General features: G+C 37.2%; 2 protein-coding genes across 2 annotated transcripts; both read left to right on the forward strand.

Annotated features, from left to right (window-relative positions):
- The first annotated feature begins 359 nt into the window (after positions 1–359).
- Positions 360–6297, forward strand: LOC107623090 (formin-like protein 1). Its single transcript, XM_016325234.3, has 4 exons — positions 360–2857; positions 3154–3353; positions 4361–4605; positions 4807–6297. The coding sequence occupies exons 1-4, from the start codon at positions 666–668 to the stop codon at positions 5635–5637; spliced, it is 3468 nt and encodes a 1155-aa protein (XP_016180720.1). The 5' UTR covers positions 360–665; the 3' UTR covers positions 5638–6297.
- A 2114-nt stretch (positions 6298–8411) lies between these two features.
- On the forward strand, positions 8412–12214 carry LOC107628123 (uncharacterized). The gene is made up of 3 exons (XM_016330929.3): positions 8412–8538; positions 9667–11605; positions 12078–12214. The coding sequence occupies exons 2-3, from the start codon at positions 9694–9696 to the stop codon at positions 12212–12214; spliced, it is 2049 nt and encodes a 682-aa protein (XP_016186415.1). The 5' UTR covers positions 8412–8538; positions 9667–9693.
- The last annotated feature ends 254 nt before the right edge of the window (positions 12215–12468 follow it).

Below are 12468 nucleotides of genomic sequence, written 5' to 3' on the forward strand. Positions count from 1 at the left end.
TAAATATATAATAATTGAATCAATGATTAATTTTATACATATAATATTTTTATATTATTATATATCTATTTTACAATAAAAATACTATATAGAGATAAAAAAACTCAATCATTATATATTTATATATATATTTTATAAGTGATTATTTTGTGGCTATTTTCAGCATTTGCATATTATAGTTGAAAAGTATATGAAAATATTAAAAATAAATTCTTATAAAAATAACTCCCCAAGTTGAAAGGACCATTAGAAAACCAATAATTGAATGAAAGTGTGGAAAAAAACATGCAAACTGGTAAGTCTTGGACATTGAAAAAAAAAAAAAAAACACAAAAAGAGAAGAAGCAGAATCTTAGCTGGATGCACCACACTACACCTACCTAAATTTTTTACACTCTCCAAAATCTTCACTTTCTCTCTCCACTTTTCTTATTCACTCTTTCAATCTCTCTCTCTCTCTCTCTCTCTCTCTCTCTCTTCACTTTCCCATTTTCTTCCTTCTCTTCTCTTTTCTCACTCAACACAATCACACTTACCCTTCTCTCTCCCTCTCTCTCTCTCTCTTCCATAAACAAAACTCATACACAAAAAAGTGTTTGAAGAAGAAGAAGAATAAGAATAAGAAGAAGCAAGTGAAGGAAGTAGCAGCAACCACTACCACCACAATGTGGTGCATTTCCACCACCACCACCACCACTACCACCTTCTTCTTCCTCCTCCTCTTCTTGGAGTTATCTTACTCTCAACTCCACCACTACCACCATAGGAGGATCCTCCACCAACCCCTTCTTCCACAACCACAAAACTCATCCCCCACCAATCTCTCATCACCACCATCATCACCACCCTCACCATCACCATCACCACCACCTTCTCCAAACCCAAAGTTCCCATTTTCAGCAACACCCACTTCTCAAAATTCTCCCTTTTTCCCAATATACCCTTCTCCGCCGCCGCCACCATCTCCCTCCGCCTTTGCTTCTTTCCCTGCTAACATCTCCTCTCTCATTCTCCCTCACCCTTCAAACTCCAAACACTCCTCCCCTAAACTCATTGCCGGAGCTGTAACCGCCGTTGTACTCGCCGCCGCTGTCTCCGCCGTCTCCGCTGCCGTGTACTGCCGTAGGAGGAGGAGGCGCAACCAGTCTGCCGATGACAAGACTCTCAGATCCGACAGCAGCATTCGCCTCTTCCCCCGTGAGCCTCCCGGCGGCGGAGGCGGTGGCGGAGGTGGTGGTCGGAAAACCAGAAACCCTTCCTCCACCAGCTCCGAGTTTCTCTACCTTGGCACTATTGTGAACTCCCGAGGCATCGATGACCGCACCGCCGGCACAGGTGGTGGTCGGAACAGCTCCGGCGGAGGGGACGCCAACTTGAATCCTCGGAAAATGGACTCGCCGGAGCTTCAACCGCTTCCGCCACTTGCACGACAGAGCTCAAGAATGCAGCAACGAGATTCCGGCACGACGGCGACGGTTACGGCGGCTGATGAAGAAGAAGAAGAATTCTACTCACCAAGAGGTTCGTCATTGGGGGAAAGATCGGGTTCCCGGCGAGTTTTCTCCGCCGTAGCAGGCGTCGATAATCTCGCCGGCGGCCATAGCTGCTCCGATTCAAGCTCCGGCTCATACTCCTCCTCCACCTCGAACTCGCCGGACCGATCACACTCAATTAGCCTCTCTCCGCCGGTGAGTATCAGCCCCAGAAGATCCCAACCGAAGTCGCCGGAAAATCACATTCCACCACCGACACAGCAGCAACAACAACAAACCCTAACCGGAGATAACAGAAGCAGAAGCAGAAGCTCAATCTCATCCTCCAATCTCTCTTCGCCACGTGTCCTTTCACCTTCACTGTCCCCAGCTCACAACACCACGAACTACACTCAAACGGCGTCGTATTCAACAACCCCAGAAAGAGAACTTAACCAGTCACCGTCGCTTTCACCGATTTCTCTCTCACCGAATCGTTTGCATCCGAAAGTCTCAAATGGGTCACCGAAGATAACGGAAAAGTCTCAAACTTTATCTTCATCACCGGAGAAAGTAAAGGTTAGTGAAACATTTTCACCACAGAGACTATCCAATGCTTCTAACGGTAGTGGAAAGAGTAGTAGTGCGTTGTCGTCTTCGACTTTTTCGCTTCCTTCGCCGGATAAGGTTACAACTTTGATGCATCAGAATCATGGGTTAGATCAGTCTCCAACCATTTCTGATGTTTCAGATCGGTATAGGCATTCTCCAATTGCATCAGTGCCTTTGTCACCAACTCTGTTGTCATCACCGGAGAGAGAATTGAATCACGGTGGTGATAATAATTCTTCTCATGCCCCTCCACAGAGGAAGCATTGGGAGATTCCTGACCTGTTGACACCACCCATTCCCGAATCTTCATCAGTGGAGAATGTGTTTGGAGCAGCAGATTCTGTTGTGGTTCCACAGAGGAAACAATGGGAGATTCCGGCGATTCCGGTGATTTCGGCACCTATTGATCCATCTGGCAGAGTTTCAGCTCCTCCTCCGCCTCCGCCACCACCTCCTCCTCCACCGCCCCTGCCGCCTACGCTGCCGCGACAGCGTAAGCAGTGGGAAGTGCCTTCTCCATCGACGCCTGTGGATCAACCAATTTCTAGGCCACCGGAGCTGACACCGCCTTCTAGGCCTTTTGTGTTGCAGACACCAAATACAAAGGTTTCTCCGGTCGAGTTGCCGCCGAATTCTTCTTCGGGTTTGGGGGTGATTGAGGAGAATTCCGAGGAGGCTTCTAAGCCAAAGCTGAAGCCTTTGCATTGGGATAAAGTGAGGGCAAGTTCTGATCGTGAGATGGTGTGGGATCAGCTGAGGTCCAGCTCCTTCAAGTAAGGATTTTTTTTTGTCAATTGACTAATGATTTTCATAAAATTTCCGAATTAATGCATTTTATTGTATAACATTTTCTGCTTTGATTCATATTTGTGAAACATGGTGTTTAGCCTTTTAGCTTCTTGATAGTTAGTAGCAATTGGTGTTTCTAAATTCTAAGACTCTTAGCTTATTTGCTTTTAATGGATATCAGTGATTTGAACTACTTTGGATATCAGTGATTTGCTTTTAATTGTTTGATGTTGCAATTAGTGTGCTCGAGTTGATCATTGGATCGGTTTTCGGCTTGCAGGTTGAATGAGGAGATGATTGAGACATTGTTTGTAGTGAACACACCGAACCCCAAACCCAAGGACACTACTCCACGCTCGGTCCTTGCCCCGCCACATCAGGAGGATAGGGTGTTAGATCCCAAGAAGTCCCAAAATATTGCTATATTGCTAAGAGCACTCAACGTGACTATAGAAGAAGTGTGTGAAGCATTGTTAGAAGGTATGTTCTCTTGGCTTTAGATCCATCAAGTTTTGTGGTAACGATTACTATTGATTGTCGTTGAAGAATGTCTCGACTAGGTGATGTGGTTATATACAGAATCATGCGTGATGTAAATCTGTCTTCATAATCATTTGGAATTAATTCTTTACTATTCCTAGTACATGATTTTTGCCTACATGTGGAGTTGATAAATTGCTCTTTAATGTTGCAAGGTTCAAATAGGGGTTTTAGAAAGGGAAAAAACTTGGTCTACCGCTTATTTGGCAACATTTTTTTATTGTGATTTGGTTATATATAAAGTTGGTGTACGTGATGTCTAGATATGCATGCGAGTAAAAATGTTAAAATGATTAGTTGTGATTATTACATGCATAGTTGTTGGAAGTTCGAACCATAAGTTTCACGATTCGAACCCATTTCTGGAACTGGTCCAATTCTGATACACAATTTGAATCTTACAGTTCGAACTATTCATTGGCAACATGTGTTCTCGAACCCCTTCTCACGGTTCGTCTCTGCCACTTCAAACTCCCGCTTCCCAAAACCACTTCTCTGCCCTCTTTACTTTCTCATTGTTCTGTCCCTGCTTTCAGTTTCTGTTGCCATTGTGTTTTTCCCACTATTACTGGCTCCTACTCAGCCCAAGATGGGTAAAAAGGATGTTGCATGGGAGCATTGTAGTTTTTGCAACATTTTATGCGATTTTTGTATGCTCTAGGTATATACATTTGCTATTTATTGTTCGTAAAGATAAATGATACCCAGTTCACAATTCTAAAGTTGGTCAAACGATTTACAAAACAATTCACGACTTGACAACTATCATTACATGATACATACTAACCGATAGAGGTTTTGAGTCACTTCTTTTCATCATTTAGAAGTTTGCTTGTTGCCTTTGTTCATGAGAATGTGCTGAATGGCAAATACTCTAGTGCTACTTGGCATCTTTTGGTTTTGACTAAGTTACATAGACAATAGCTGAATAATTTGCAACTCTGCAGGTATAACCGATACACTTGGAACAGAACTGCTCGAAAGCTTGTTAAAAATGGCACCAAGCAAGGAAGAAGAACGTAAATTGAAGGAACATAAAGATGACTCGCCAACCAAGCTTGGTCCTGCCGAGAAATTTTTGAAGGCAGTGCTTGATGTGCCTTTTGCGTTTAAACGGGTGGAAGCAATGCTTTACATTGCTAATTTTGAGTCAGAATTGGAATATCTTAGGAAATCTTTTCAAACTCTGGAGGTATATAGTCACCTTTTCCCCACTGATTTACTTAAGAACTAGTAATATTTGCCATTACGTCGGGTTAATGGCAAATATTTCTAGGTTTAAAGTCGGCAAAGCAAAATCATTCTATGAATTATGTTCATTTGCATTTAGATTTCTTCTATTACATGTCATGATATGTAGTTTCTATGCTTATTCCGACTAATAATTTTGCAGGTTGCCTGTGAAGAGCTGCGAAACAGCCGAATGTTCTTGAAGCTTCTAGAGGCAGTGCTGAAAACCGGTAACCGCATGAATGTGGGGACAAACCGTGGCGATGCACATGCCTTCAAGCTCGATACGCTTCTCAAGCTGGTTGATGTCAAAGGCGCAGACGGTAAAACCACTTTACTCCACTTTGTGGTACAAGAAATCATTAGAACCGAAGGCGCTCGCCTCTCAGGCACCAACCAAACTCCGAGCACGACCACCAACGAAGACGCCAAATGCCGGAGGCTGGGTCTACAAGTAGTGTCTAGCCTAAGCTCAGAGCTAGCAAATGTGAAGAAAGCCGCTGCTATGGATTCCGAAGTTCTAAGCAGCGAAGTTGCTAAACTCTCCAAAGGGATTGCACACATCGCCGAGGTTGTGAAGCTAAACCAAACATTAGGATCAGATGAAAGCAATCACAAATTCACAGAATCAATGAACAAGTTCATGAGAATGGCTGAGGAGGAGATACTAAAGATTCAAGCACAAGAGAGTGTTGCAATTTCTCTTGTGAAAGAGATCACTGAGTATTTCCATGGAAACTTGTCAAAGGAAGAAGCTCATCCATTTAGAATCTTCATGGTGGTAAGAGACTTCTTGAATGTTCTTGATAGGGTTTGTAGGGAAGTTGGTATGGTTAATGAGAGAACCATGGTTAGTTCTAATCATAGATTCCCTATACCGGTGAACCCTTTGCTTCCACAACCTCTAAACCCTATGCTTCCACAACCTCTTCCTGGTTTACATGGAAAGAGAAACTATAGTTCTTCAGATGATGATAGTTCTTCATCACCTTAAGCTTCAAACTATGTTAGTGTCACATCTTCGGCCACATCTTTATTTCGCCGGCAATTGCGAGTTTGGATTCTGGAAGGGAAGGAATAGTAGAAAGGGCTCGAAGGGTAAACCAAAATATGTTATACTCTTCGAACCCTTTCCTCCGATCCCTTCCTTTCCAAAACCCCAACTCGCAAACATGCCCTTAGAAAGCTTCTCGAAAAGAGGTTTGTTATATGTACATACATAGCATGCGATTTTGTGTCAACGTACAATGCATTCGCTATCAGATGAGGCGTAGATCACCCCATTTGACGGCGAATAATGTACGAGTTGGCACAATATCCCGCATAAGATGTACATATAACATTTTTCTTTCAAGAAAACAACCTGGAAACAGGTGATTTTGACTACTGGCCTTGGGTGGGATGCTTGTATGGTTTTGGCCAAAGTGATATTTTTTGTTTCCTTTGTTAAATTGTATAAATCCATGTAAAAGATTTTCAGTATTATATGATAGATTATATATATATATGTAGATGATTAAGAGTAGAGGATTTTCTTTTTGGGAAAAAATAAGCTTGCCTTATATGATTGAGATATATGTATATTATAAGGTTGGTGTACAAAGATTAATATTCAATTAGAGAGGGTACTTTGCTGCAATTATTAAGATTCTAATTTGCAAAGCTGCCATATAATGCTTTAGTCAAATACCAGATCTTGGATCTCATCCTACTCCATGTTACTAAAAATGGGTTGGAGCTAGTAAAGCTGAATTTTAACCTAAGATACTTTAGTAGAAGAGTTTTTTTCTGATTTAACAAAGTGTCACTAATAAGCTATCCAAAGGACGAAAAAAAAGAGTTGTAATTAAAAAATATTTATGCCATAAATTTTATTGGCAAAACAAAGTTAAATACAAAAGAGTAATTAAACTTTCTTTTGTGTAGCTGTAGTTAAGATCTTATTATAATTATTTTTTTCTTAGTATTATTATAATTTTATTTTATTAATGGTAGTAAACCTTATTATACATTGAAAGCATCTTTTGGAGATTTTTTCTTGAAAAATAGAAAGCATAAAGTCATATGAGATTATTTGAAATCAATTTTCACATCTCAAGTGTAACCCTTTTTTTTTAATATATATAATTTCCTTCTCTCTCTCTCTCTTATTTTATTTTAATGTAATAACAAATAAATGAGATTTTTCTAGAATTGTGACAAGGCCGACCAGCTATGTTATCAAGATGGAAAGATTTTGTAATTTTGTGGCAGTTTTCATTTGTTATTATTATTAATAATTTAGAAGAAAAGGTATCTTGCATGTTATGTACATTTTTGTTGCACGTGATGGCATGGCCTATGAGGAGAATTAATGGCAAAATAATTAACCATAGCTTAAATCAATTTTTAATCATATTTATTTTGGATAAGGGAGTCTTTAAAAAAAATTTCAAATAGATCATTAATCTTTTAGAATATTAAAAATTAAAGATCAATTAGTCAAATTTTCTTTGGTAAAAACTAATTTATGTTTAAAAGGATCAATCTAAAACATAGAGCATAGAGCATACAAGAATCCATTTATCTATTTAGTGTGTGACATGAATATGAAAATGATGAGCATGTGGCTTGTAGAAAAACACACATGTGAACACCACCACATACAAGAATCCAAGGTACTTAGTTGGATATTTATATTCAAGCCAAAACATTGGTCTTCGTTGTCAATTTCAATGGCGGATCCTTGTCCATAAGAGCTAGATATTCAGATGAAAATATTTTTATGTGAAAATAATAAATAAAATATTAATATATATTATATTAAATAATTTAATTAAATTAATTAACAGTTTGTAACTATCATTTTCATATATAAAAAGTTACACTTTTTTACATGCCTTGCTTTCATATACCATTAGTACAAGAAGTGTCTTTTTTCTTTAATTGTTTTAAAAATTTTATTTAGGATAATTTATACTAGGAACTCTTCTATTTGTGAAATTACTTGTTAACTTACTAATAATTTAAAATTTGACAATTAATATATTAATATTATGCCATTTTAAAAAAATTATGTTACCATAAAAAATTAATTATTCGTCTATTACAAGTTTGATTATTTTATTACAATGTTTAACACACATGACATGAATGTTGGCCATATATTGTATGGAGCAATTCCTGTTTATGGAGCTATAAAAAATAATTAAAATTATGTTATTATTTCTGATTTTGCCACTATATTCATCTATTAAAATTACAGATTTTTTTTACAAATTATTCTCCAAATTTTGGCACTATATTCTGATAATTAATTTGAAGAATAATTTTTAAGAAATCTGTAAATCTAACAAGTAAATAAAATGGGGGAAAAAATATGGCTTGGAACATAATTTTAATAATTTTTTAGAGCTCTATTCATAAAGCTGTTATGGGAAGCTCCATGAAACAATTTGTAATGAATGTATATGGATATATGGTCAAACTGAAGCTTTAACATTGTTTGCATACCACAATTTTCCTCAAAAAGAAAAAAAGGAAAAAAAAAAAGTTTCTAAATCTTATGTCTAAATTCACACACCTTCCCGGAAAATGTGTTCTTGTTAATCCTAATATTACAAAATAAAAATTAACACTTTTTTTTCTTCTTTTGTTTTTTTTTTTCTTTTTACTTTTTAATTCCTTTGAAGAAATTAATTTGATCCATCACTTGGAAAATTCCATTGGTAGCATCACCTCTACATTGCATAGAAAAACCAGGATTATTATTCACTTACCCTGCTTTAATTTATTGAATTTGGACATGAAGGAAGGGATTATTGTTCTTCATATTTTCAATCATATGGAAAGTGATTTGAGAAGCATATTTCATACAATGGAAGGATCCTGGTCCCAACCTCCTTCTTAGCATCTGGTTAGCATCAAAACTCATTGATGAAAAATCTTCATTATAATGATTCTTTCAAAATTTTATATTGTGATCTTCATCTTGGATTATTAAAATATTTATATTCGGATAACATTTTTGAACATCTAAATATTTTATTCGATGTCAAAATCTATTTCATTAATTTAGATTTTGATATGGTCTCTACTCGATGGTCTCTATTCGGATAACATTTTTCGTGTTCATCCGGAGGACGCATGGTTAGAAGAATGTTTTTACATTTCTAAGAATTTTATACTAAAAATTTTACATTGAAATGATTTTACAAAATAAAATTCCTAAAAATGTAAAAACTTTTCATGAACTATACACACCTACTCAAATCTTGTTAGATAGACCCCTTTGGTTCTATTAGGAAATCACACATTGCATTGAAGGGAGAAATTTTGCATTTTTTTCTTTTTTTTTTGGCAGTTGGAAAGTGATTTGGTCAAAATATATTATGAATCAAGAGGAGCTTGATCTTAACCTCATAATTAGCTTTCATTTCTTGATTGGTTACCTCCATTCATATTTGGTTAGCATTTAAATTCATTGATTTCTATGGCAAAGAAATTAGTTCTTAACAAAAGAAAAAACCCTAACAAATTGATTCCTAACCTAACCTAAATTATTAGGAAAATTGACTCCTAACATTTCCTAAAAAGAGTATGAATTGGTCCCTTATTTTTTTTTTATTTTACATGTGGTTTGATGAAAAGACTACAAATTGTGTAAATTGTTTTGACAAGTAAAGGATTAGGCCAAGTTTGGATTGATTTTTGTTTTTCATCTTTTAAAAGAGACTTTTTGTTTAATTAGAAGAAACTGTTTTGTATTTGGAAAGGTAATAGAAAAAAGTACCTATTTTTAATAGACAATTCATTACAATCTTCTTAAAATTTTGCTTTATTAAAAACTAATAGATGCTTAAAATAAAAGAAGTTTTTTTAATAAAAGTGCTTTTCTAAAAATTGTATTCAAACACCAATTAAAAAAAATACTTAAAAAAAAAAAAAACCAATCCAAACAAACACTTAACTCGACTTATATTTACATCCTACATCGGATTTTCGTGTTTGCGAATGAACACTGAGCAGCCTCTATCTTTTACAGGGATTGTTTTAACATCAAAAGAGAGTCATGGAACAATTTAGACAGATTGGTAAGGCATTGGGGAGTTTGAAGGCTTTGATGTTATTCAAAGAGAATATTCAAATCAATCAAAGACAGTGTTGCCTTCTTCTTGAAGTGTTCACCTTTGCATATGATACTATTGCAGATGAGATCAAACAGAACCTCAAATTTGAAGAAAGGAATGTGAAATGGAAAGGATTAGAACAACCTTTGAAAGAGATTCACAAGATCTTCAAAGAAGGTGAATCATATGTTAGGCATTGTTTGGAAACAAAGGATTGGTGGGCTAAGGCTATTATATTGTGTCACAACACAGATTCTGTTGAGTTGCATATACATAACTTGATTTGTTGCATGCCAGTTGTGATTGAAGCTATCGAATTGGCCGGAGAAACTTCAGGGATCGATCAGGACGACATGAATAAGAGGAAGTTAATAAATTCTCATAAGTTCAGAACAGAGTTTAGAGATATGAACCTTTTTCAATGGAAATTTGGGAAACAGTATTTAATTACACCTGAGTTTTGCAGCCGATACGAAACGGTTTGGAAGGAGGACAGGTGGTTTCTTCAACAGAAAATGCATGAGAAGAAGATGGCAGGAGCAACAAAGCAAGAGAGAAGATTGATAGAACTTATTTTGAAGAATTTGCAAGAATCATGGGAAGGGAAGCTTATTCCAAGTTCAACCTTGGTTGGATCTAAGGACTTCCAGGTTAAGAGAAGGATGGGGAATGGACAAGACAAGGAAATTGCGTGGTTAGGCGAAAGCTTCGTGATCAAGCATTATACCGGAGAGATCGAAGCTTGGGAGCCAGAGATCAGAGAAGTTTTGTCTCTGTCTCATCCAAACATAATGGATTGTCTTTGTGGTTTCACGGATGATGACAAGAAAGAATGTTTCTTGCTTACGGAAGTTATGAGCAAAACATTAAGCACTTACATCAAGGAGATCCATGGCCCCAAGAAGCAGAAACCATTCTTACTCCATGTCGCGATCGATCTTATGCTTCAGATTGCGCGAGGAATGGAATACCTGCATTCAAAGAAAATTTATCATGGAGAGCTAAATCCTTCAAACATTCTTGTTAAGCCAAGAGGTAACTTGCCTGATGATTACTTGCATGCCAAGGTAACTGGTTTCGGCCTATCTTCGGCCATGGAATCAAACCAGAAAGGGGGTACAAATCAAAATCAGAATGGAACTTCACCATTCATCTGGTATGCTCCAGAAGTACTTGAAGAGCAAGAAAATTCCGGGGGTGCCTTGCAATGCAAGTATTCAGAGAAATCTGATGTTTATAGCTTCGGAATGGTTTGCTTTGAGCTTCTAACAGGTAAAGTCCCTTTTGAAGATAGTCATCTACAAGGAGAGAAGATGAGTAGGAACATAAGGGCAGGGGAGAGGCCACTTTTCTCGCTAAATTCGCCGAAATATGTCATCAACTTGACAAAGAAATGTTGGCATACAGACCTGAATCAGCGTCCGAGCTTCTCTTCCATCTGTAGAATTCTCCGGTACATAAAACGGTTTCTTGCCATGAATCATAGTCATATCACTCAATTAGAGGCACCGGCGCCAACGCCGGCTATAGATTACTGTGACATAGAGACTGCACTTTTGAAGAAGTTTCCTACTTGGGGGAATTCTGAATCTACATCGATATCACAAATTCCTTTTCAAATGTTTTCCTATCGAGTCGCGGAACGAGAGAAAACAGGTACATACTCTAAGGAGAACTCTGAATCTGGAAGCGACGCTTCGGCGTGTGGAGATGATCTTGCTACCTCCGGAGATGAGGCATTCATATCATCCACAAATGAAAAGAAGATTTGCCCTGCAAATGAAAGCATGAGTACCAAGAAGCATTCACTAGCAAGGAAATCATTAGATTTTAATAAGCCAATAAAACAGCAAGGTTTACCTTCAAACTTTGTTTCTTACTCCATGTTAATTACTATCCATGAAATTGTTCAACAAAACCAATTAATGATTCTCCATTTTGTGCTACTATTTCATAATTCTAGGGTGCAATCCCATCTGCCATCTTTGGTTAATGAAAAAATGAAATGATTATTATGTTGGTTATAAAGTTAACCTAAAAATCTATCATGTTTTCAAGTCAAAACAACCAATGGCATCACATGGAACTTGACAAGTTCAAAATTACTTCCATGAACTTCCACTACTTCACCATAAAACATGTCCTCATTTTACAAAATTTTATTATATGATGATCAACATGGAATGAACTCATAGACATAATAAGCTAATGCAGTATCTAAATTTTTATCATTGTATGCATGGATAACTAATACTGATCTAAAAATTAAAGGTATGTGAAGATAAGTACTTGAATGATTTACATGTTCTTGTGCTCTTCAATGCAGTTACACCAAGATCAGCAAGGCCTCCGCAGATGTCGTCTTTTGGGCGGCCGAAGAGGACTAGTTCGGACCAGCAAACATCGAATTCAAGAACAAGAAGAACAGCTTCGGGTCATGTCTCGGATTCCGAGCTCTCTTAGATCTTCACAGCATATCATCATCAGAATTCAGAACTTAACACTTTAAGTCTTACTTCAGGCCCTATGCAGATTCCTTGATCAACTATAAATTCCAAGATGATTCTCTCAATTTGCAAAGGAAGGATTGATTCTTACATAGTTAGCTTAAGATATTTCAAATTAAGGTATTCCTAAAAAATGATGTCGTTTGTAAGTAGGGATATAAGAGCAGCAAGCCTTGTATACACTAAAAATTCTTCGTCCGCCCTAAAAAT

The sequence above is a fragment of the Arachis ipaensis genome, chromosome B2, assembly GCF_059453495.1.
Source record: "Arachis ipaensis isolate K30076 ecotype BB chromosome B2, ASM5945349v1, whole genome shotgun sequence".
NCBI classification, from domain to species: domain Eukaryota; kingdom Viridiplantae; phylum Streptophyta; class Magnoliopsida; order Fabales; family Fabaceae; genus Arachis; species Arachis ipaensis.